At 42.3% G+C, this 27168-nt stretch overlaps 1 protein-coding gene across 3 annotated transcripts in view; it reads right to left on the bottom strand.

Annotated features, from left to right (window-relative positions):
• Positions 1 to 26131, bottom strand: part of LOC127622202 (synapse differentiation-inducing gene protein 1-like) — a 48907-nt gene extending 22776 nt beyond the window's left edge. The window contains exons 1-2 of one of the 3 annotated variants that reach the window (XM_052096210.1): positions 26045 to 26131; positions 15672 to 16262 (exon numbers count right to left, since the gene is read on the bottom strand). In XM_052096210.1, coding sequence (XP_051952170.1) covers positions 15672 to 16142 — 471 coding nt within the window. In that variant the 5' untranslated portion in view covers positions 16143 to 16262; positions 26045 to 26131. Of the gene's footprint in view, positions 1 to 15671; positions 16263 to 25539; positions 25619 to 25859 lie in introns of those variants that run through there. The other 2 variants (XM_052096208.1, XM_052096209.1) reach the window with 2 other exon arrangements.
• Positions 26132 to 27168: the final 1037 nt, after the last annotated feature.

Genomic DNA, 27168 nt, shown 5'->3' with positions numbered 1-27168 from the left:
CTCTAGGACATCAACGCATTTGACGAGTTAAGTAGGATTATTAACTTCTTTATTTTACGAACTCATATCAACCATCACTATTTGCACTACTTCTCCTATTCCTCTTTTTTCTTCCTCTTCACTTGCACTCCCTAGTGCCCTCTAGTGCAATTACACAGAACACAACATCCCCCCCTTACATAAAGTCAGTAGGTGACTTAGTCAGTATTTAACCCGTAAGGCAGTATGTGTTAAGACAACAATGACATTAACACCTTTTAACATACAAGAATATTATGTTACTGCAGGTCTCTTAACCTAGACAGTATTATTTAGAAATGCAATTTTAAATACAAATCAAGTACCTTAACACAATAGAACAAGTACATGTGGTTTTCAAAAAAAATTTTTTTCACAATCATGTTGTCTTTTGACTTCACTACTTTATGAAGTCTTTCATCCACCCTGGTGGTTTAACAACTCTTTCACTCCTCCTGAGAGTGATTGAGCGGTTTTGAGCAGGCAGATTTGATCCCTGAACAGTTTTTTCAGTTTGATCTGGAAATTTAGTCAGTCTCAGTCCATTCCATTTCTTTCCATCGCTAAGCAAGAATGAACTTGGTCCGATCTTTTCACGAATCGACAAAGGTAAGGTATACTTAGGGCTTCCTTTAGGAACATGATCTGGCTTCCTGATTCTTACTTGTTCCCCGACCTTGAAAGAAACAGGTTTGGCTCTCCTCCTCCTGTCTGTGTATTTCTTACTTTTCTCCTGCCTTTCCTTGACAGCATCTCGTACACCAGCACATTTGGCACTTTTCTCCCCCACAGGAAAAATGTCTATCTTCGTTCTCATTTTCCGGTTATGCAAAAGTTCAGATGGGGATACACCGGTAGTAGCATGAGGAGTAGCACGGTAACTCTGAAGAAACTCAACTACTGACGGTCTCCAAGCTTTTCTCATTTGTTCCGCAGATAAGATACACTCTTTCAGCACTCTGTTCCAGCGTTCAACTGCACCGTTTCCTTGTGGGTGATAAACACTTGTACGCAGGTGTTTGATACCCCGTTCCGAAAGGAAATCTGAAAAAGCTGAAGATAGAAACTGAGGTCCATTGTCCATAACAACAAACAAAGGGTTTCCTTCTCGTGCAAACACAGAATGTAAGAATGAAGAAACAACCTCAGTAGTGACATGTGAAGAAAAAGCAACTTCTGGCCATTTGCTGTAATAGTCCACCAATGAAATTGCGAAACAACAACCTGATGCAGCATGTTCGAAAGGGCCGATGATATCAAGACCCAGTTTTTGCCAAGGTCCATCCGGCAAATCGACAGGTTGTAATGGAGCAGGAGCTGTCTTTGCAGATTTATCATTGAGTTGACAAGTAAGACAGGTTGAAATCACTGAGTTGACTAACAAATCCATTTTCGGCCACCAGTACAGGTCATGTAGTCTTTGTTTGGTTCTAACCAAACCTTGGTGTGTTTCGTGAGCCAGCTTCACCAAGGTTGCACGAAGAGAAACAGGAACAACAACACGATGTTCACCTCGCATGATCAATCCATTGTATACTGACAGTTCATCACGAATGAAAAAGAATGATGATAGAGCTGGATCTACATCCTTCTTGTTGTGTGGCCAGCCATTCAGTATTTGCGTTCTAAGTAAACACAGCTCAGAACAAGATTCGGAAGCTTTTGTGAAATCCTCCATGGACACTGAATGTAACCCTGAAAAGACTGCGGCAACCATTTCTGGGTCCTCAATGTTCTCATTCATCACTGGTAAGGGTATTCTTGATAAGCAATCTGCGGCCTGGTTTTGAGCGCCAGGGCGGTATTCAATGTCGTACGAAAAACACAGCAACCGGGCTGACCATCTGGCTACTCTCATTCCAGCACGTCCAATTCTTTTTGTAGCCAGCAAAGTAGTTAATGCTTTGTGGTCAGTACGTAACGTAAAGTGATGACCCCATAAGTATGGGCGCCATTTCTCTACCGCGAACACGCAAGCTAAAGCCTCTTTTTCCACTGTAGAGTATTTTCTCTCGGCTGCGCTTAGTGTACGTGACGCAAAAGCGACAGTGCGCTCTACACCATCTGCATGGAGTTGAGTCAGTACTCCACCAAGCCCATAGTCCGAAGCATCAGTTGACACGATAGTAGGAAGAGAAGGGTCAAAACGTGCAAGCACTGGGCTCTCCACTAGAACAGCTTTCATTTTGTTAAAGCAGCGATCTGCTTCTGCAGTCCATTCGAACAAAGTTTCAGGGGCATTTCTCAGAAGAGCACATAAGGGTTCCACCTCCGTGGCAAAGTTTGGGAAGAATTTACTGTACCACGAGATCAATCCAAGGAATGGACGAAGAGCAGATACGTCGTGTGGAGTAGGAGCATCGGCTATAGCTTCGATGTGAGCAGTATCTGGTAAGATTCCTTCCTTTGAGATCACATGTCCCAGGAATTTGAGGGGAGTCTTGTTGAATGTGCACTTCTGCATGTTTAGTGTCAAACCCGCATCTGTCAATTTTTGAATGACAGTGTGAAGAGTTTTGTCATGTTCAATCTGTGAAGCAGAGTAAACTATTATATCGTCCAAATAGTTTCGTACACCCGGAACACCTTTTAGCACCGTCTCCATCATTTTCTGGAATGCTGAAGGAACAGACGCTAATCCGTAAGGAACACGACGGAATCTGAAAAGACCCTCATGCGTGATGAAGGCAGTGAAGTCACGGCTGTCAGCATGTAAGGGTAGTTGATGGTACGCGCATGTTAGATCAATAGTCGAAAATACAGCTGCACCCCTCAACTCACTCAACAGCTCATCCATATGGGGTAATGGGTGTTTGTCAACTAGTAGTGCTTTGTTCGATTCACGAAGATCAACACAAAGTCTAATTTTTCCTCCTTTCTTTGTAGTGACTACTATGGGCGAAACCCAGGGAGAAGCATCAATTTGCTTGATAATACCTTGATTCAGAAGAGATTGTAGTTCCTCTGAGACTGCATTACGTACAGAAAAGGGAAGTCGACGGAGTTTTTGTTGAACTAGAACTGCATCATCATGAGCTCTGACCTTGTGCATGAAGCCTTTCACACACCCCACAGGCTCAGTATTCGCAACACTGTGAACTGAAGCAGAGGTAGTAGAAACAGCAACAGTACAGTCATGGTTAATCGTACATTTCAGTGCTTTAAGTACATCCATGCCTAATAAGACAGATCCGTTTTTCACAATGTAGACTGGAACGGTAGCAGACACCCCATGCAATGACACATTAGCTGTGAGACATCCTAGGATTGGAATAGGTCCTCTCATGTACGTGACCAATTGGACACTCGGCGCAGACAGTGGAGATGTACTGAAATAATGCCTGTACAAATTCTCTGGCAAAATCAAAACTACAGAGCCTGTATCCACAACAAACTCGGGCTCCATAGACTGCCCTGTGTCAGTAGAAATGTGCACACAACACTTAATCCTGTCGTCAGAATTTGCACAGTTCATAGTGCATATTTGTACTTCGGGCAGAACCGCGCGAACAGATGTTGTCGAACGGCATACTTTGGCAAAATGTCCTGTTTTGCCACATGAATTACATTTAGCTTTAGATGCTGGACAATCAGATGAGTTTGCCAAGTGCTTATTAGAGCCACATCTGTAGCAAGCACGCTGTGACGCAGTAAACTTACTCGTTTTAGCTTTAGGTCTGTCTTGTGTAACGTTAGTCGATTGATAATGATAAGTCTTTGAACTCACCGCCTGTACCGGAGCAGTATCTCGAAGTAAATTCACGTTGTGCAACGCTTGCTCGCAACAGTAACAGCAGCCTCCAACGAAGCGGGCTGGTCCAGTAAAAGTTTCTCGCGCACTGTTGCAGCGTACGCTTTCTCGATGAGCTGATCCCGAATCATTTCATCCTCTACTGTACCATAAGCACAATTGACTGCCAATTCTCGTAACGCTGAAGTATATTGCGGAATCGTTTCATCCGCACGTTGAGCTCTCTGTCTGAACTGGTGACGTGCAACAACAACATTGACTTTCGGAATGAAGTGCGCTTCCAAAGCAGACATTGCGTCAACATAAGTCGTACCGTATTCGGCAAAGTGTAGAAAATACGTTGTCCTTCTGTCCCCAGGCAATGTAAAAGAACTGCGCGTCTTCGAGCAGCCGTCCAGGAATCTCCTGATGCATTAATAGCCAGCATGTAGTTCTCGAAGATTCTTTTCCACGTGCAGAAGGGTATCGGTGGATCAGAAGCACATGGCAGGAACGGAGCAGGTGTGGGAAGACTCGCCATCGTCGCCAATTGTTGTATGTTGGTATTAATATGCAAGCAAACAGTGAACTCTAGGACATCAACGCATTTGACGAGGTAAGTAGGATTATTAACTTCTTTATTTTACGAACTCATATCAACCATCACTATTTGCACTACTTCTCCTATTCCTCTTTTTTCTTCCTCTTCTCTTGCACTCCCTAGTGCCCTCTAGTGCAATTACACAGAACACAACATAAACGAGGCCAGTTTATTTCCTAATATTAAACATAATTCGAACAGAACATACAGTATATTAGAAGGGAGCAAAACTTTTCCATAATTTGTTGATAAGTCTTGAATGTTCAGACTTTAAACCCATGGGCATAGAATACATGGGGGATGCAGGGGACTTGTCCCCCTTACTTACAATAAAACAAAAGTTCATCCCCTGCACTTTTTACACAAGGAAAATGTGTTTAAGCTGTGTCTTTCATACAGCAAATGCCTAAATGTGTAAATGCAAAAGTTAAAATTCACTGGTCAAATAAAATATCGATTGAGATACTTATGTTCGTCTTGCGCTAATTGTTCTGTCCCCCTCACATGTGAAATGATTGCTAAACCCCTGTTTAAACCCCTTTATGTTCTTGACCTTATATTTACAGTAGTACAGTGCCATAAGCATGGGTAAAATGAATGATTCTTCATTTCTGTGTTTAGGCCAATGTAGCTAGTCTTTCTAAAAAATAAATGATGGAAATAAGGTGTAACTTAAGCTTGATTTCACAAAACACCTTTAAAATAAAAAAAACAAAAACAATTCAGCATTAAATTTAAAAAGGTTCCATTTACTTAGATGGTGAAAAAAGGGCAAATAAGTATTTAGGTTAAGCCTTTATATTAATTCAATGCAATTATGCAATAAACCAACTTCGAGCATCTGTATGACTATATAGGTCAGTCACCACCGAAGACAATTTTTGACCCAAGAAAAACCCTGATTATCTATTGTTATTGGTGAATATACAACCCAGTCTCATTAAAATTCATACATATTTTACAAGTTGGCTATTTTGTATGAACTCGTTCTGATAAATTTGTAAAATTTTATCACATGCAAATGCCCGGATGTGAAATGCGTAAGCGTGAGTTTCGCACATAAGGCATTAAGGACATGCTTATTAATATTATGCCCTTTCCCAAACCACTTTTCTAAGCCTAACCAATCAGTCGAGTGTGTAAACATGATAGGAAGCTGTTGTGTGTGACAGAATTGTCATGTATTAGATGGAAACGATGTCCAGCGACGTCAGTGGCTGTTGTGAAAGTCATATGAATTAATACGAGATTCATCGTACGATATCATATGAATTAGCCACATTTAGAAAAGTCATATGACTCCTTACAATTTCACCATGAGAGTGTGTAAGAATATAAATAAAACATTTTCTCCCTTGTGTTTATTTAGTGAAAACTGTTGAAAACATGGCTTCATTAATTTGTATGTATTTACTACCTTAAACATTTTGAAGCGATTTGGCTGATGGTTCCACTGATTAAAAAAAAAGCCATTTCAGTGCAAATCTATATTTATTAAGATATACAGTATATTGAATATCTTCTTCCCATACAGAACTCTGATGGCAATAAATATAAAATCAAATAAAAGAGCTGTCAAGTAAAAAGATCTCAGAGGCAATTATATTTCTACAAAGGGGCAAATAACTGCATAAGTGATGTCGTTGGGAGGTCATTGTCCCAGCAGGCATGATAGCATGTCGAAAATAGCTGCATGCATTTTTAATAGAACTGTTTATAGACAGTTCTAACTGTTCATTGCAGAGAGTACTTAAGTTGTGTCATGTTAGGTGCTGGCAGTATTTCAGAAGCAGGTCATGAGGATATAATTCATTAGGTGGTTTGATTAACGGCAAGTACATGCCCGACAAATAAAAAATACAGACTTACTGAGCTGTTAATAACCTTGGCTGATTTATAGACCCTGAGACCACACTTGAGCATGACATGACCTGTGTTCAAGGACTATGGTGGGATTCTCAATCACAAAGCAAATAGTCATGAAATGGTGGCATGTAAACTGCCAAAGTGAAAGGAAAGATGATTCCATACCATACATTTTCTCATAAGTCATATTTCCAAATTAAATACTTTTCAATTCCAGGATTTATTGATTTATCTGAATATGTTAAAATGTGTACAATCTGCCCTGTTGATAGAGGGCAAAAAAATATTTTTCTCAACCGCTCAAGGCAGTTGTAGTAATTTATGTGTACTTGGGATCTATTTGATTCAATACCACACAAATCACTCATCTTGGCCTTGGAAAACCTCTTGTAATTGATATATGAAACCTCCTAACAAAGGTACATTAGCACATTAATTCCTTTTGCAATGTTTACTCTTGCTAACCCATCCATCAACAGTTATGATAAATTAATTTTCTACAGAATACACAGTGAGCTCATTTATCTCCAGCCTGTGTAAATAGCCTTAGATCACCTGGGAACTGAGTGTATTTCCTCTCGGCCACAATGCAGCAGTAATGAGATTAAGAATGGGTAAGTGTTCACAGAGTTCTGTAGGTCTTAATAATTTAAATAATTAATTGCCTGTTGCCAGAGCTTTTCATTTAGACTACAGAGCATCGTATGAGATGCTGTGGTAACATGAGTAGACAGTTTTTAAGTCAGATTTTTCACATAATGAGACAGAAAACATTGGTTTCAGTAAACCAAAACATTTTGTGTCTGTTGCAGTCCACAATAACCCAGCTGGGACCTTACATGCTTTTAAGAGAAATATGTAGGGTTGCATTATATGCTTTTGGGACTGTAGATCATTTTTATCATAACTGATTCCCTGCAAAGTTCTTTTAGAAGTGGTAAACTTATTTTGCAATATATTTTTTGCCATATTCCCTGGGAATTGCAAGAGCATCAAAGTTTCAGTATATTTAGGGGTTGAAGACTTATTCATCTTTTTTTCTCTCTCAAAGGGGGCATATTTTTTAGTAGCCACATTTAAGTAGGGATCGACTGATAATTATTAGTATAATCAAGGAGGCTGATAACGATATTTGGGGCCAATATACATTTTAAGTAAAAATAAAAATGTTAGTGTCACAAATTACACTAAAACAAACTCCAACACAAAATGTAATTAGGTCTCAACATCACACCAAATGTCCAGACCATAATAACCTATTACATTTACATTTATGCATTTAGCAGATGCTTTTTCCAAAGCGACTTACAGTGCACTTATTACAGGAACAATCCCCCCGGAGCAACCTGGAGTTAAGTGTCTTGCTCAAGGACACAATGGTGGTGGCTGTGGGGATCAAACCAGCAACTGCCAATGCAGGTGCAACAAGCCGCTGCGTGCCTTATAGCAAGTGCACTCGGTCAGCACGTAGCCTCCCCCAACGCCCCAAGAAAATTGCATAGTTTCTCACACCCGGGAGGGGGGGTGTATATGTAGCTACTATGGGAATACTATGGGAACTTTTTTATCACCACAGAGTGAAAAATCTTTCGGCTAGGGCCAAATGTATTTGCGTCAGGGAAGGTATTTTAAGACAGGTTAACATGTCGCAGATACGTCACATGGGCTTAACAGCCGTACGTGGAAGAGGTGCCATGGTAGGTCCTACCCAAAGGGGAGGAGCTCTACAAACATGGCGACCGGTGGCAAAGCGAACTCTGCCCAAGGGAGACACGGATCTACTGACAGGGAAACAGTAACTTGGAAAATACATCAGAGGGGGTTACCACAGGTAACAAGCACATGTGGAGCACCTACCCCAGTACAGGTCATCCTAGCACACGTGCTGGGCCTGGCTACGAAGCACTGGCTTCAGAATCGAGTCCTGAGATTTGCATGGTGCACACATCGCGATGCCATCAAGCTTATCTGCCACCACTTGTTCAGCACTTGGACAGACCTTGCATTTCTGCGGGTAGCAGCCCAGTTGAGTCCTCTGCGTCAGATGCCTGGATGCTCTCCGATGCAGCAGCGATGTAGTCATCCAATTCCAGGGGCTCAAGGGAGAATGCTACCGTTGCCGTGTTGTCGGCCGTGTTGACAGACCAAAATGTGCTTGACCTAGATCAATGGCAAAAGCCTCCGCAGGGCCAGCAATACCGCCAGCAACTCGAGGCAGTTGATCTGTCAAAGCATTAGAGGTCCTCTCCAGGAGCCAGCATCTGCCTGTGCACACGGCGCCCCAGCCTAGCTTGGAGGCATCTGTCATAACCACAACGTGCCTGGACACTTGCTGTAAGGTTACTCCTGCCTGCAGAAATACAAGGTCTGTCCAAGTGCTGAACAAGTGGCGGCAGATCAGCTTGATGGCATCGCAATGTGTGCCACAGCGCCATGCCAATCTCAGGACTCGATTCTGAAGCCAGTGCTGGAGCGATCTCATATGCATCAACCCAAGCGGTGTGACCACCGCCGAGGACGCCATATGCCCCAGGAGCCTCTAAAAATGTTTCAGTGGGACCACATTTCTCCGCCTTAATGGCTGCAGGCTGTTCAGCACCCACTGCGCATGCTTGCTCGTGTGGCACGCTATCATAGAGACTGAGTCTTACTCCATCATGAGAAAATAGATGCTCTGAACCGGGGAGAGCTTGCTCTTTTCCCAGTTGACCTGAAGGCCCAACTGGCTGAGGTGCTTGAGCACTAGGTCCGTGACTGCAAACAACAGGTTTCGAGCGTGAGCTAGAATCAGCCAATCGTCGAGTTAATTGAGGATGTGAATGCCCACTTCCCTTAACGGGGCAAGGGCTGTTCCCAGGTGACAGGGACAGGCCACAGAAAAGGGCCTGTAAAACCGAGACGTGGAAGTATGTGTCCTTAAGGTCTACCGCCGTGAATAAATCTTAATGCCGGATGCACACCAAAATGTGTTTCTGTGTCAGCAGCTTGAACAGGAGTCTGTGTAAGGCCCACTTCAGAACTCGCAGGTCCATGATTGGCTGCAACCCACTGCCTTTCTTTGGCACGATGAAGTAAGGGCTGTAGAACTATTTCTTCATCTCGGCTGGAGGCACAGGCTCTATCGCGCCCTTCTGCAGAAGGACTGCGATCTCTGCACATAGGATGGCGGCGTTCTCGCCTTTCATCGAGGTGAAGCGGATGCCGCTGAACCTGGGCGGGCGCATGGCAAACTGAATCGAATAGCCGAGTCGGATGGTCCTGACTAGTCATCACAATGGGTTGGGGAGTGCTAGCCATGCCTCCAAGCTCCGAAAGAGGGGCACTAATGCATCAATCATGTACCTACAGGTGGGGCCTCGTGGCGGGGTGAAGCAGGGGATGCCACGGCAAGGTGCCTCAATTACCTTGGCACTTAGCTTGCACTGCATACCCACCATAGGACCAGTCAGTGACAGGGGAGAAGGGAGGCCATCCTCGTGAGTCATCACAACCGCCTGGCTGTGAGTGTGCCACGGCCAGGTGCGTGAAGGCAGGAGGCCCGCATTCTAGCTTCAAATGTTCAGTGTCCGGCTGTCGTGATAATGAAAACTGTAAAAACTGGCTGTGTGACCCAGGGAGTGAGAAAAAAACTATTTTTTGGAACATGTGGGTACTGCAGCCCCTTGGGTATGCATCGAAAACAAAAAAAGAACACCAGATTCTCCTCCCAGCCCTAAGTTGCAGCCACAGGGAGACCACTGGGAAACGCCCTCGGTGGCAGAGGGCAGTTCCTGCTGACTGAGACTGGGCGGGCTTGCCAGAAGGCAGCAGCCCAGTTGAGTCCTCTGCATCAGATGCCTGGATGCTCTCCGATGCAGCGGCGATGTAGTCAATTCCGGAGGCTTAAGGGAGAATGCTGGCTTGTCACGAGGCAATGGTCATGTTCTCGCAATGAGTACATGAATCATCCACAAACGCCGCCTCATTGTGATCGCTGCCCAGGCACACGAGGCAGCGTCTGTGGCCATCGGCCTTGGAGAGATATCGACCGCATCCAGGAACTACATAGAGGTGGAAGGTCATCTTTAAAAAGACGCATCCTGAAAAGGAGAGGAAAACACTCTTTGAGGCAGTGAAATCTCTGTCGAAGCGCCCAGGGGCGTGGACTGCACAGCGTGCAGAGCGAGAGAACGCGCTCTCTCAAGTTCAGAGGTACGCGATGCTCCCAAGGAAGACCGAGTGAGTGACAGAAGGGGAACTTTGTCATAATGTCTCGTGGTCTGGATGGAAAAAAATCCAGGGTATTGTGATGTTTATTGCAATTTCAGTATCTGCATTCTTAGCTTTGAAAACTTGTCCTCTCAGTAATGCATATTTCTCTCGCTGCTTTTCTCTTTCCCACCTCTCCCCCACGAACACGGATTACAGTGTTGATTGGCCATTTACTCGTGACATATATCCAATCCGATAATACTGTGGGTGTGACATTGAGCCAGCCTACCAGCAGTAACCTATCAGAGAGAGGCGGTGGCATCAGAGCATTTTTATCAGCAATCTGATCAGACAAAAATAATGATTCCGATAATTAGAACAGTTAGGAATATCGTATCCGATTATCGGCCTGGCCACTACATTTCAGCTGTTTGTGTTTGTTTAGAGAAGAAAGAAATCTAGACAGTTTGACCATATTCAACAGTACACAGAAAATCCAGTGCAGCCTTTTCTGTTATTTCATCTTAGTAAAAGTGTTTACTTATTTCATAAGTGTTCTTATGCCTAGTAAATTAAAGTTTAAAAACCCCAAAGCAAAGACAGAAGTATGTCCCTGTGCCACTTTTGCTAAAAAGCACTTTGAATTTTTTTTTTTTTTTTTCGGTTTTCCACAGGGAATCGAATTTGAGAAAGATTGCTCTGCCTGTTTGAGCATCCCAACCAGCCCAAAATTGTAGCATTGTCTCATTCAATGGCATGAGTTCGGAGCAGGACTATCTGTTTGTCTCACTAATAGAAGACAGTGGAGTGTTCAAGAAACCTGATTGAAAATAGTCCTAATTTTACAATTCTGTTTGGTAATGTACAGAATCCAGACACTTAACCTTTAAATTATTCCTCTAAAAGAAAGTTTGGCCAATCAAACTAAAAATATTGCTTCATATTCTCTTAAAACTTTTCCTGAATATAATGAATATACAAATAGCCATCACAACCTCCAAACAACCATTCATTTGAAAGCTTAGAAACACAGATGGTTTGGTAATGGTGGATGTTATCATATGAGTGGCAAAAAGATTATGGCATTTTTTAGCTGTACAATTCAACACTATAGATAGGCTCAGGGCTTGCACAAATTACCATAATTGAAACCATATACTTAATTGGAATACAATTTGTGACTCAATGATGAAAATAGACCTCTTAATGGTTAAAATAATAGGTTAAGTAATTCCTCAACTTTTGGTGAGTGATATTTCTCATTAAAGTTTACAGCGCATGGTTTTGTCTATCAAGGTAACTCTATGCAAAGGATTTGTTTGCTCTACATAGGACAAAATGCCCACCCTAAAATGAATTTTGATATAATAGATAGTTCCGGTCCTGAATGCTGATTATTCAAAACAGCATTCCCACAGTGCTAAAATACACAATATCTAAACAACGATGACATAAAACACCTATTCAGCATATCACTGCGCAGCACCTACAGCGGTTGCACTGCAATATTCAGTTCAAGAATTTTATGGTTTATGTAGTAGCCAGAGTACAAAAGCATTAAGGCACTCAAGGCTGCATGTCATGTCTAACAAAGCCCTGACTTTATATTGTGATTTCCACAATATAATATGTGCCTTATTGCTTATATATACTGTACATGCACACACACAAAATAAAACAAAAACATAATTATTATTACCATATTATTAAAAGGAAGCTCATTGAGGATCCTTAAGTTTTATTCACTAATTACAATCTCTGAAAATAACAAATTTTTGACATTTAGAGCACTTTCCCATTTAGAGTGCAACATTACCTTTTCATCCTGTCTGGATAATTGATCTTCAGTGCATTCTTTCTGATAGAAAATTAGATCCAAGGAAAAGGCCCTAAATTGGTTTTAAAGGCATTAAATAGGGGTTTATGGAGATAAAAATGCTGCTTTCAAATATCCTTTGACTTTCAAAATGAAACACTAGGACTATTAATGCCTCTTTTCCACTAAAAAAAGAGTTAGTCAAACAAGATCTGCCACAATCCTCTCAAACAAGAATCTGTGAAATGTATGGTTTCTCCAAGATTGGGGAAAACACAGTTCACACTTTACTTTAACACACAAGATATACACAAACACACTTTTTAAAAAAATCATATAAAACTTCCATTTAAGTTCAACATATTCCAAAAATAACAACATTTATTACTCTGCATGGAGGGGATGATGAGCATGATAATCAACATAATTATTATGACCATAATCATGTTCATTTCATTAAAAGGAAGCTCATTGAGGATTCTGAAGTTAATATTCACTGATGACAATCTCTGAAAATAACACAATATAGACATTTAGAAAACTTTCCCATTTAGAGTGCAACATTCCCTTTTCATCCTGTCTGGATGATTGATCCTCAGTGTTGATAAAAAAAAGGCCCTAATTTGTCTTTAAAAAGGCATTCAATTGTGGTTTAGGGAGATAACAATACTCCTTTCATAATATGCTTTGACTTCCAAAATAAAACATTAGGACTGTTAATTCCTCTCTCCCACAAAAATAAATCAGCCAAACAAGATCTGCCGCCAATCCCCTCAAACAAGTAGCTCAGAAATGTATTTGCTTTCTCCAACTTTGGGGAAAACTAAGGCACAGTTTACACTTTACTTTAAAACACAAGATATATTACACAACACGGAATAAAAATTGTAACAGAGGTGTCTCTAGAGGTTGACTTTATCATTTCCAAGGAGGAGGAAAAGAGGGGTCTTAAAACTGTAGAATACACAAATTTCAATGTCAAAGAGATGTTATTTATGCCTTGCACAAATGTACAGTATTTCTAAGACTTTAAGTATCCAATTTGAATTGTGTAAACCAGATCATTAGCAATTCTGATGAGATACTTTGATTTGAAATGTACTTATTTAAATGAACGCAACACATACACTTTACCTACAAATTATAAAGAGAAGTGCATAGTAGATTTCCCCCATAGATTACGTACAAACTCATTAGTTTAATGCGTATTGTAATACACATATATATATATATATATATATATATATATATATATATATATATATATATATATATATATATAAACATGGTTTCGTCAACAATATTTTAAAATTCATGCATTTTTTTATGTTTTAGAAAGTACTGTAACAATACATCATAGTACATATCATGAAGGCAGACCACATAGTTTGGGCTGCAGAAGTCCAGATCACCACATTGAGATCGTCTTTAATATCATGAGATAACTGCTGTGCGCTCCGGTGGTGCTCAGCATGGAGCCACGTTCATTGTGAAATGCTGAAAGGTCCAGAATCGTAAATATAACTTTAATTAATGCGTAGCGTATTCTGCATGAAACTCAAATCCTTTAATGCGGTTTGTGTACATGAATCCTCCAAACGAACAATTCACTCAAATGAATCAAACTCCCCAATGCTTTATGTCAAAGGGAGTGGGCAGTTTAGGAAAGCTTTATATACATGAATTGTCCAAACGAACTGATTCACTGCAAAGAATCAGACTTTCTAAAGATTCATATGAAAGACCCTTTTAGGAGAGCACATTCGATCAGCCTTCTTGAATAGTGTACACATAAACAAATGGTCATATGTGCGACAGCGTGTCAGGAAAATGTTAAAATTCCAGGACATTTTGTGAATGGAATTTATTTTTCCAGGACAGATGGCCAAAACCTGGGACGACTCTGGGAGAACATGGATGGGTGGTAACTCGACATAAGTGATCTTTAAACACACACAGATATACGCACACATGTGAGAGTCTAAAAGCAGCTGAGAAACAGCAAGAGGGTACAAAATTGAGTCGATATGGCACCCAGTTTTCCATTCATCATCATTCATGAATAAAGCAAAATCATGTGGTTAAAACAATATTCTGTGGTTTATATACAGTGATGAATACATTCAGTCCATCATGTTTGTACAAAGCTAAGGTAAATTACATCTTATCTGTGTGTTTGGAAGTGTTTAGTTTAGCATGCCTCGCAGGTCTGACAAACTACATGAGCACATGCGCTGATTGTCTGTGCTCGCGCTGGCTGATGTCAATCAAACACACTGCGCTCTGTTTATCAGCTGCTCTCTGCGCTCTTTTCCACAAATAATAAAACAAACATTTTGTAATCCAGGTAACGAGCAACGAGAGGGTCCGTATCAGAGTAAAAATTATTTGTTTGGCTAAAACATTTAGCAAAGTAAAAGTTGCAACAAATTTCATTACTCAAGAAAGTTAAATAAAAAATAAAAAAAAAGCTACTTAAGTACAGAATTTATATTTCGTTACTTTACATCACTGCCAGTAACTGACTAGTTGATTAGTGGGGTCTTCTACTAACATTATTTTTAGTGGTGGTGGTTTAAAGTTGAAAGACATAACTTCTTGGAGAGCATTTTTGGGTGATTATAGCTTGCTGTGCTTAAAAGTGAAGAAGTTATGTCTCTTCAATGTTTTAAGTTTAGTCCATTTATGCACCGCTGCTGTTACAGCCATCATAGCGCTGCATCAACAACACATTACAAGACGATCACAGTCGGATGTTAAATCCTCTGCTTTGAATAACACTTCTATATTTGTGAGGTGCAGTGGAGAGATTAAACTCTTTGCTGATTCTGTCTCACACTGCTAACATAAATAGTTGCAGTTAGAAAGGTTAAACTGTTCGATGTTGTGAATTATTTAGCCTTTTTAATTGTTGAATGTCCATTAGTAACCATATTGAGGTATTACAATTAGTCTGTATATACCTCTGAAATGCATCTGGTTGAGAACAGAGCCTATATTATACATTATTATCCTTAAAATTGACTAGTCGTTCAAACAACCGATGGACTAGTCGATTATGAAAATTGGTAGTTTTGCACATCCCTTGTCTCTGTTTATTAAGTTTGTAAATGAGAAAGTGTTTTGACCAAAAAATTACATCATCTTTAACTCTAGAGATCTTACCATTAAATATTAGTGGTAGTTTTCATACATGATTCAACAGAGCCAGCAGATGTTGGGGGAACTTTCAAGTCATGTTTTACAGCTATTATGGAAAATGATACCTTGGAGGAATAGCTAAAAATGTGCAGCCTTACCAGACAGGGTCTCATATTATGGTGTAGACTATAACTAGAAGCTGGTGCTCCCTGTGAGAATTGAGCTGTGAAGCTTTAAGGCCACCTATCAAGGACTAAATGAATTAATCCAGCAGTACAAAACAGCATGTGTTCGGCTCAGTGTCTTACCTCATATTCTACATATTCCTCTTCCTCTACCTCGTAAGACACCGTCTGGATTTTCACATTGTTTTCATCTAGGAGTTTTTCTTGTGGGTCCTCTGTACTGGGGGTTTCCACAATTACTTCATTCTCTTTCTTCTCCATGAAGGTGGTCTCACAGCACTCATTTTTGTAATCCTTTCCCTTGCCGCTTCCATCGTCCTTGTAAAGGATGAAGTTAGGCTTGTAAAATGCCTCCACAGCTAGGTGTAGTGAGGTGGCGTCCAGTAGCTGGGCTTTCGCCTTGCCATTTCCTCCTGTGACACCAACCCCACCGACCCCTCCACCCCCACCTCCTCCACCAGTCACAAAGTAATTAATAATGTTCTCCTGATACTGATTGCTTTGGAAGTCACCCCCATAGCCGTAGTCAGCCTTGACGATATGTTTGCTATTCTTATCCAGTAGAGGGTTCTGAAGCTCACTTAGGCTCTCCATTGTAGAATGCAGAGAGCACCGGGAATCAATGTTTAACAGCCAAATTAAGTAAGAGAGAAAGCAGTGATGACCTTGCTTGGACCAAAAGGACAGGTGCTAATGTGTTCAATAGGCCGTGAGCTGTAGGAGGAGTAAGATGAGAGAGAGAAGTGAGGAAGCACAAGGTAAAGACATGGACTATTGAGCACAGGCAGAGAGAAGTTTAATAAGACTCAACTGTCAGGATAGGCAGCAGCTAACACAATAATGTCTGTAGCACCAAGAGTGACTTACTTGCTAAGACATAGTTGATCTGTGAAGACTTATATTAGGGACTATGCCATAAACACTGCAGATTGATGAGCTTTGCTGCCGAGTTGTGAGTGATTTTACATCTCAGTCTGAGAGAGCCGTTTTCTCTTTGGTATTCCAGCAATTCACACACTTACAAAGAAAATCACCATATCCCATTCCTCTCCACAAAATTCATACACTGTGGAAGTAAATTTCACTTAACGTTGACAATCTGGCACCCCATGATACTCACTGATAACCAAATGTCTGGAAATCTACAGGTATGCCATGAAGGTAAAGTAGTCATCTTTATAAAAAGGCAATCCCAAACACACAATGACCCATCCAAAAGCCTAACTGGCCACCCAGAATTGAATTGAGGGGGGAAATGTAAAGAAGCAATCTTGCAATATTTTACTGACACAAGGTTAAATAATAGCTGTCTTGCAGGTTTATTCAAAAGACCTGCTGATGCTCTTTAACTGAGCACATACATTTTTTTTTTGATTGGCGAAAACAGCATGTGGCCACAGTTGCTGGTATGCCTCCTCTTACCTCCTCATTATTAATCTGTGATTAAAATAACAACACAATCAGATATAAAGCAGATTATTTCAGAGCTTTTGATGTGATTGTGCTGATGCCTCCATGTATTGTCAAATTTAGGATTGTACAACAAGGAATGCTGACTTCATGGTTCACAGATTGTTTGAGCTCCCATAGTTATCATTACACATTTCAACATCTACTGAGCACATTTTCCCAGTGCAATAATACAAAACTAACAGAGCTAACGTCTAGGTTACGGATGTAACCTCCATTCCCTGATGGAGGGAACGAGACATTGTGTCGAAGAAGTGACACTAGGGGTCTCTCTTGAGAGCCTTTTGCATCTCTGATCTATCTGGAAAAAGCCGACATGCCAAGCCAGCCGCGCCTTCTCTCTCTCTATGTTTCTCGCATAGATTTAAAGCGGCTGGGGCCATCTTAACTCTATCATACACATCGGGGAAGGCGATCTTCCCCAGTTTCCCTATTCTTTCAAGGGGGAAAGACCCTGCGGAGACCACACCTGCCCAGATTGGGGGAAGTAAAGAGTGGTGAAATACATCACATGGGCTTTTAGGTCACATGGAGAATGGCACGGTGGTAGATCCTACATCATTGGGAGGGAGGAATTGCTAGCCTGGGAAGAACACCAATTTGCGAACAAGGGTCACTTCAGGGCATAAAGTTGCCTGGTAGAAGGGTCTCTGGCTTGGTTGATTGTGTCTATGACAGCAGGTGGTAGATCAGCTAGATCTTCCACATCCCGTCCAGGGACCAGACGTGGAGGTTCCAGAGGTCTGGTGCAGATGCCAGAGCGTGCCCCGTCCCTGAGAAAGAAGGTCCTTCCTCAGGGGGATTTGCCAGGGAGGAGCTGTCATGAGGAGAACGAGATCCGAGAACCAAGTCCGAGTGGGCAAATAGGGAGCCACTGGCACAGCACCTGTGCAAGCAGGCTCACTGGGGGAAATGCATACTTACACAACCCCACGGGCCAGCTGTGTGCCAGCGCGTCTGCCCCGAGGGGAGCCTCTGTTCGGGCGTACGAGAGCGGGCAGTTGGAGGTTTATCGGGAGGCGAACAGGACTACCTTGGCCTTGCAGAACCGTTCCCAAATCAGCTGGACCGACTGGGGGTGAAGCCCCCACTCTCCACTGGGCAAGCGCTGTCGTGATAGTGCATCCGCTACCACGTTGAGGTTGCCCGGGATGTGAGTGGCATGCAGTGACTTGAGATGCTGCTGGCTCCAAAGGAGGAGACGAAGGGCAAGTTGTGACATGTGACTGGAGCGTACGCTACCGTGGTGGTGCTGTCTGATCGGATCAAGACGTGTTTGCCCTGAATTAGTGGGAGAAACCTCCGCAGGGCAAAAAGTACAGTCAACAACTCTAGGCAGTTGATGTGTCAGCGCAGTGGGGCCTCTTTCCAACGGCCCGCGGCTGCGTGCCCGTTGCACACGGTGCCCCAACCCAATTTGGAGGCCTCTGTGTTGACCAGGGCGTGTCGGGACACCTGCTGCAAGGGGACTCCTGTCCGTAGAAAGCAGAGGTCTTTCCAAGGTTTGAAAATTTGCCGGCAGGCTGGGGTGATGAACACACGGTGCGTGCCGCGGCGCCATGCTTGTCTCTGGACTCCAGTCTGGAGCCAGTGCTGAATCGGTCTCATATGCATCAAACCCAGCGGCGCGACTGGCGCGGAGGACACCATATGCCCCAGGAGCCTCTGGAAATGTTTTAAGGGGACCGCCGTGCCCACGGTGAGGCATTTCAACACTTACGCTCGTCGGTGAGGCACGCTAACATTGAGACTGAGTCTAACTCCATGCCGAGAAAAGAGATGCTCTGAACCGGGGTGAGCTTGCTCTTTTTTCCAGTTGACTTGAAGCCCTAAATGGCTGAGGCGCCTAAGCACCTGGTCCCTGTGAGCGCATAGTAACTCTCAGGACTGGGCTGGAATGAGCCAGTCATCAAGGTAGTTGAGAATGCGGAACCCTGCTTCCCGAAGTGGGGCAAGGGCTGCCTCTGCGACCTTCGTGAAGACGCGAGGGGACAGGGACATGCCGAAGGGGAGGACCTTGTACTGGTACGCTTGGCCGTCGAACGTGAACCGTAGAAAGGGTCAATGTCGATGCAATATTGAGACGTGGATGTACGCATCCTTCAGGTCTACCACTGCAAACCAATCTAGATGCCGGGCGCAAGTTAGAATTTGTCTTTGCGTGAGCATTTTGAACAGGAGTTTGTGCAAAGCCCGGTTGAAAACTCGCAAGTCCAATATCGGTCGTTTGCCGGTGCCTTTTCTTGGGTGCGATGAAGTAAGGGCTGTAGAAACCCTTCTTCATCTCGGTTGGAGGGAAAGGCTCTATCGCGTTTTTGAGTAAGAGACATCTTGCAGCGGGGCGGAGTAGGTAATGCAGCGTTGGGAGGCAAAAACGCATCCCGAGGCTCAGGTGCTGAGAGAAGACTCGAAGCACTTACCTTGCTCCACACACACGGTGGGGGGTGGGTTAGTGACTGAGGAGGAGGTCCTGCGGAGGTGTCCTCTAGACTCGTCAGAACCGGCCGGTCGGGGGACAACAGTCGTGGGGCTGGAGGCGAGAGGTCTGCGTCCAATGTGCCGGGACTGTTGAGGTGTGGCGGCAGAGTGCCATGAGAATGGCATTTGCGGGCCAGGTGACCCAGAGACAAAGGGAGTTGCTCTTTTATTGAGAATGTGGGTACCGCAGCCCGAAGGGGGTGCGGCAAAGTAAATAAACTTAACTGAAAATTCTCCTCCCGGCCCTCCACCGGGGGACGGAGTGGTCTGCTTACCAGCTCCGGAGCAAACATCTTATTCCCTTGGTCATCCAACTCAGGAACGCTTGGGAGCCTTCCAGGTCCTAGAAGGGGTTCGTGAGACGGGGGCATGCACCTCCTGCAGGGTGCTCAATGCTGGGGCTGAGAGCTGAGCCCGGGTTGAGGCAGAGCTGTGTGTTTCTTAGGTGCTGCAGGAGGACGCCCGGAGGTGTGGCGGGGCATAATATGAGACGTGGCCTCCATCTGTTTTTTCACTGCTGAGAACTACTGGGCAAAGTCCTCTACTGTGTCGTCGAAAAGGCCGAACTGAGAGAGAGTTGCGTCGAGGAAGCGTGTTTTGCCCACTTCGCACATCTCAACTATGTTCAGCCACAGATGACGTTCCTGAACCACGAGAGTGCCCATCGCCTGCCCGAGTGACCGCGCTGTGACCTTCGTGGCCCTGAGGGTGAGGTCGGTTGCTGAGCACAGTTCCTGCAGCACGTCAGGATCTGGACTATCCAAGTGCAGCTCTTTAAGAGCCTTCGCCTGGTGGACTTGCAGGAGTGCCTGCAGGACGGAAGCGGCCTGTCCGGTGGTGCTGTAGGCTTTGGGGGTCAGTGAAGACGTCATCCTACAGGCCATGGAGGGGAGCACAGGGCGTCCAAGGTTGTCCTCCACGAACTCGTCAGCTCATCATTCACTTCCGGGAAGAAAGGAACTGGGGGCACATGGCTGCGAGCGGCGTGCAGACCCGAGGAACCAATCATCCAGCCGTGAAGGCTATGGTGAGGATGGAGGGTTCCAGTCCAGCCCCACGCTGGCGGTAGCCTGGGCAAGCATTTCGGACATCTGGGCATCAGCCTCAGACTGGGTGTGCTGGCCCGAAGGCGGCAGCCCAGTCGAGTCATCCGCGTCAGACACCGGACTGGTGCATCTGATGCAGCAGCGAGCTCATCCGGCTCTGGGGTCTCAAGAGGATAGGCAGGCTGGCCGTGAGGCGAGTCGCTGTTGCCTCGAGACCGGATGGAAGTCAATGAGCATTTCGGGGGGCGGGTGGTTCGCGGGGACGTACCTGGCGAAACCGCGCCCGCTGCCAACCCCAAATCGCCTCCATCGCCAGCAGGGTCGTCCTCAATCCTGTGGGAAGAAGGAGCGATGCGGGGGGCGGCTGGAGTGGCGTTCCTTCTGAGGAAGGAAAGCCGCGACCGCAACGTTGCCATGGTCATGTTCTCGCAGTGAGAACATGAGCCATCCACAAATGCTGCCTCGGTGTGATCGCTGCCCAGACACACGAGACAGTGCCTGTGGCCGTCAGGAGCAGAGAGCACTCTACCGCATCCAGGAACTACACAGGGGCGGAAGGGCAGCTTTATAAAGACGCGTCCTGAAAATACGTTCAACGCCAGCTGTGTATATGCTCTTTTAGAGAAAATAACTAATTTACTGCGCTGTTGAAGCGCCCAGGGACAAAGCTGCACTGCCGTGCAGAGAAGGAGAAAGCCGCTGATATGTGCCGTAGATCCAACAGCAATCGCTCAGAGATGGGAGGAACAGTGTGTGACTTGCAGCTCGCTGCATACACAACCAGTCGGCTCCGAAGAAAATTTCTGAATGCAACAGATGCATTTCCCTCCCTTTATACCCGTATGTCAGGGGCGGGAAATGCAAATTCTGTCTGCCAATTTCTCATTGGCCTTTTCTTATAGATCAGAGATGCAAAAGGCTCTCAAGAGAGACTTCTAGTGTCGCTTCGTCGACACAACGTCGATGTGAGCGACAGACAGGGAACTAAAGAATAGATTGAACAGTCATATAAATCAGTAGAACATTTTTTTATTTTGACTTTTTGGAAATTGATAATTTTCTTTTCATACTTCAAAGCTTGCTTTGTTTAAATGTCTTACTGTCTCTCTCTGCATTGCTGCATTGACAGTTTTGACCTGCATCTTCTACTAAGTGTTTGCTCAGATCCATTCCTCACTCCGATTGACTCCCTCTTCCATTTTAGTCATCACTTCTCGACCCTCCAATAAGTTAAACAAGGTATTTTTGTAGTGAAAGAAACCTCTGGCAGGAAATGATGAGTGTGTGCATGGACTCTAAATGTGTCCCTTGTTGTGCAAGGATGGTCCTAACTGAAGAAACTAAGTTTCGTCAAGACATGACTGAAAGTGACAACTTTTTAAAATGCATGAATTATGCATCATTTAAATTTGTCTGTGCTTTCTAATATTTAAATGTAGTTACCGGAAATTAATTACGGAACATCTGATAAAATGATTTAATGTTTTCGTTTTTCATAATTAAAATGAGGCCATGCTAGACTTGACCAGACTATGAGTGTGTGCAAGTGTGAGCTATTTTGCATGGCACAGGAGACATAATTTCCATTTCTGCTACTAGATGCTTGTAATCTGCACCATATACCCATGCGTTTGAAGACAGTTAAAATCCCCCAGGACTGGGAGATTGGGAAATTTGATATTTCATATGGCCTTGAAGTTTTGCTTGCAGAACGGAGACATGGCTTAGCCTGTGAAACATGCAAGCATGTTGTTGTTTGTTTAAAGAGGCTGTCACGCTAGGCTTTAAGCATGCGATTTTTTTCATACAACGGACCAGTTTATGATGTCACACGGCAGGACTTCTAGTGTAAGTAAATAATACATCACAAAACACAAATATTATTATATTATTGTTAAAATATATACTGTCTACTCAATTTACTGCAACAATAAAACATGCATCTTTAAAATATGTATTCTTTGTATTGAGCCAAGAGTTCAGTGTGTGATGTTTCAATATTCTTTTGGTCACACATCCTCTCGTCATACGAATTCATGGTTCAGAGTTCACCAAGCTTTAACTTTGGTTCACAGCATCGCACAAAATTTCTTTACATGAGCTTGGGTTTCCGGTCTCCCGTGTTCGATTATGTTTGAATAGAGTGGGAAATGTAGTGTGACTGCCCCTAAAAGCTGAATGGTCAGCTGCTTACTGTGCTGTATAGATAATACAGACTTGATAGCTATGATTTTAGTGTAGGTTGTACCATACACTTTGATTGCAATCCTGCTGTGAATCAGAAAAGATGGATTTACTCCAGAAATAGATATGGGAAGAAGGTGTTCACTTGTTTGTTTGTTTTTACATTTTACACTGTATTTAATGAACTCTGTTCAATATAACCAACAAATGTTTGTACCATTATCCTGTCATATTAAATAAAAACATTTTGATGACATAGCAATGAACTGCATTACACTTTGGACAGAATGGATCAAATTGTATCACAGATTCGGTTTTAGAGGGTACTGTAAAAGGGTGCTAGCTTTTTCAATTAAAGCATATTTACATGACTGCACATGACAGTATTATAGATGATGGCACAGTTATGTCTAGTTTAAATTGAGAGGTACAGAATGTAGGCAGCTGTAATTTGTCAAAATTGCCTCATACATTTTAAAAGTAATATTGTCTAAGATTAATTTAATCATTTCAGCTAAAGCAATTCAGCTTATGAATATATAAAGAAGTTTTTCTAAAGGGCAAATTACTGTCTTATACAGAATTTAAGCCAATATAATACACTACATCCTTCAAATTCAATTAAAGACCCTTTTATACATTTACAATCAACAAAATGCTTTAACACATGTACATTCATTTTTTATTTATTTATTTTTAATCTTCTTTCTTTAGCACTGTGAAAGTGTTTTGTGCAAAACCTTATCACAGGAAGTTGAAAAAAATAAATAGTAAAGCCTTCTGAGTGAGATTAAAACTCAGAACCTCATTTATAAATGGTGATCATGGCCATGACTATTTAGCCATTCATTATGCCTGTGATGTGTGCATTTGTGCATTTACATCTTTATAAACACCTGTTAGGTGTGCCAGTAGCCCTTGTCAAGGTCAGAGGAGAATGAGAGTCTGGTCTGTATAGGTAGGTAGGCGCTGGTATGTAAAGAGTGTGAAAGGCTGTTTATCTTTACAAGCTGAAAGACTGTGGTTAAATAACCCTATTATTCAGTCAGTCCACATAGATACACTGCATCAGTTTGCTGTCAGTCAACAAATGATATTTGACCAACAGAAACACAGTACAGTGCAGTACAATAGAAAGTACTGTTTTCTCAAATCTCTTCCATTTTCACCTCTATTATGATTCAACGTGATCAGAAAAGTAATCAAGTAGCCTAATGAGTCATAAATGCACAACAATTCCTTATGCATCTTTTTGCATTGTAAATATATCAGCACTGCATATGGATACAGTGGCTCAGACTAGTAGTGATTTGGTAGAAGTATCCAAGAGTCACTTCATGGATGTAGACATTATTGTGTTATAGAGATCTAAAATTCTTCAACCATCCTGCCTTACCATGCAGCCTGTTCATTGCAGCGAATCTAACTAACTAAATAAATAAATAAAATAAAAAATCAAAGAAGAGTTTAAATTAGTAAATGGTCAATCAGAATTCTCGTCCTCAACAATTTTAAATAACAGTGCTCTCCATCTCAAGGACTGTGAGACCCTCTAAAAAGAGAGAGGCACAACTTGCTTTCATTCCTCATTGATTACAGCACCTTGCTCCTTGTGCAAATGTGCAATCAAATTCCCCTGCCAGTGTTTTTGTCAATTAAGCTTTATGAGGCTCTGCCCTTCTGAATTCTAAAAGGGTAGAGGCTGAAAACAGTTTAACAGTGTTAATGTATTGGATAAAAAGTATAATGGAAACTTTTGTTACACATGTACATGCACTTTATTCCCCCCATGCACAGCTTGTTGAAGAGAGGAGTGCAATATATCAGAGAAGAATGGAGTAATTGTTTTTTTAACACACAGAAGTTTGAGAGCTGTGCTCTGGGGTACACATTTATATTTATTTAATTTGCAGATTACATATTGTTTGTTGGTGTTGTATTACTAATGGTCATAAACCTGGCTTTAATGTCTCCACTCATGCACCATGAAGGGTAAAATCAGAGCAGGAATATGAGAGAAAATTCACTTTTTAGAGTTCACCTTTTGTAACAGCGAATAATTATAGATTATCTATTACAGTACACCATTATCATTTATCTAACACTTCATAACATAGAGAGAGAAGGAAATGAGCAGACATAGATGAAAGACTAATAGGACTATAAGGAAATTCAATGATTGATCCATAATCATAAATTGCACAAACAGACATGCACCACTACAATTACAAAATATAACTTAAGTAAATAAATCTAGTCTACATATGATCTTGTCGACACTGTTTCTTGCTTTGCTTGCACATCTGGATGTTCCATGTGAACTGTTCTGGACAGTAAAGTGGACTATACACACTGAAGATTCAGTCACTTAATTGTTGCATTCTTAGAACTTGCAGAACTGTTGTCCTACCAATAATGTGCGCAGTACAGTAACACAGTCATTTCTGCAACGTAAAATAAATAAATAAATGTTTTCTATCTATAAACAACAGTTCCATGTAAAACTGTCAAGGTGCATATATAGGCCTACTACAAAAATGCAGTCAAGAATATTTACTACCTTGTAGCTACTGTTTTGTACTTTATGACACACTCATGCCAGTGTTAATACAGGTGTTATCAATACGTTGATACGGAGAATTTACAGTAGCATACATCGATCATTTGTCTTAAAATGTGCAGTTTGAATTCAGTTGGGCACACGTTTCTGAGAAAATATCAACCACATAATCAGACGTGTGTGTGTGTGTGTGTGTGTGTGTGTGTGTGTGTGTGTGTGTGTGTGTGTGTGTGTGTGTGTGTGTGTGTGTTACCTTGAGACACGGCAGGTATCCGGTATCAACGATCATGTCCTCATTCGATATGATTCAATGACAATTTGCTATGGACTGGCTTCCCACAGAAATGAGAATTGATTCCGTGTCTTGCATTGCATAAGCCCGTGAGGCGCCGGTAAACTCCGTAAATAATACCTTTTATTTCTAGGGGTGTTCACGTTCATCGAAACAATGCTTCTGAAGTCGATCTTGAGCAATAGATTTCTGACTTTACTTAATATACTCTTTATCTGATAACAAGAGCAGGTGAAATTGCTGCCAGTAACACAAAATCTTAAAATCGCTGTAAACCGCACCTTAACAGTGCGAGTCAGATTCCTTGGAGTGGTAGAGCAGATTTCCCTTCACTTTCCGTTGAATCACAAGTGCAGGACCGCGTTCATGAGGATGCTGGAGAACTTTCTTGTCCGTTTCTCCGCACTAACCATTTAGTTGTTTTTTATTATTATTATTATTATTATTATTTGTATCTGTCTTTTACCTGGGTAAATTCGTCGAACCGCCTCAGATGATAACTGTATGAAGCTGAACGAAGCACTCCCCATTCCATTCAGGTCACACACCAACGTGTTTCGCTCTGAGAGAAAAATAAATACAGTCTCAGTGTCGTGACGAAGTTGCGATGCTCTTAGTTATAGGGGCGGGCGGGACAGACTTTCAGTTGTAAGTCTCAAACATGACACCAATGGCCATGTGTCTTGTACAGTACGCGCTTATGTAATTTTACCACTCCTAGACAATATAACACCATAATGTATATTACTAAAGGTTTAGGTGGAAACGCGTTGTTGCGCAAAAAAAAAAAGAAAAAAATATATGAACAAGTGCGCTATATAAACGCAGGTCTCTCGATACGCGCTTTTAAAAGTTGACGTTCTTATTTTAAGTGACATCGCATCTAAAAAACGCGGCGCTCCTCCGCGAGACGATAAAAAAACACATTTGAATTTTTTCAATGACAGTGACAGAGAATGTCAGTCGCTAAAATTCTGCCTAACATCTACTTTTGTGTTACACTGAAATAATAAATCCATACAGGTTTAGAACATGTGAGGGTAGATAAATTATGACAGAATTTTCATTTTTGTGTGAACTTTCCCTTTATCAGTTCTATAATCTGTAGCTGTATAGATTTGTACTCTTATGAGGGATGCTCCTATGTTGATGATCAATATTACAGCTAAGTATTTATTCATTCATTTTCAGTTGTTGAAGTGTCCATGGAAAGGAGTGTGGAGTGACATAAAGGAATAGCCGAAGAAAGGAGACAATCATTTAATACAATGTTGAAGAAATAATGGCCAGTGCAGTGCCCCTAATATCACTATAAGGATCCATTTAGAAATATTTTAAAACTGCATTTAATTTAGAGAATTCCAAATAAAGAGCATTTCCAGACTATTTCCAACTGTTTATACAATGCACATAATGTAATGGAAAACTACAAGAGGAGGCTTTTATATAAAAAGTATGAGTCAGATGGGGATAGCGCAGGAGGAATATATCTGTGTCTGAGTGCAGAATTGATGTGCCTCAAAATCCCCTTTCATGTGCTCTGTCGGATCACAATTTAATTTCCTAGAAGAAAGGGGGAGAAAGAGAAAA

This window comes from Xyrauchen texanus, chromosome 28 (assembly GCF_025860055.1).
Source record: "Xyrauchen texanus isolate HMW12.3.18 chromosome 28, RBS_HiC_50CHRs, whole genome shotgun sequence".
Taxonomy (NCBI): domain Eukaryota; kingdom Metazoa; phylum Chordata; class Actinopteri; order Cypriniformes; family Catostomidae; genus Xyrauchen; species Xyrauchen texanus.
The sequence above is the reverse complement of the archived record's forward strand: the minus strand, read 5'-3'. Positions and strand labels throughout refer to the sequence as shown.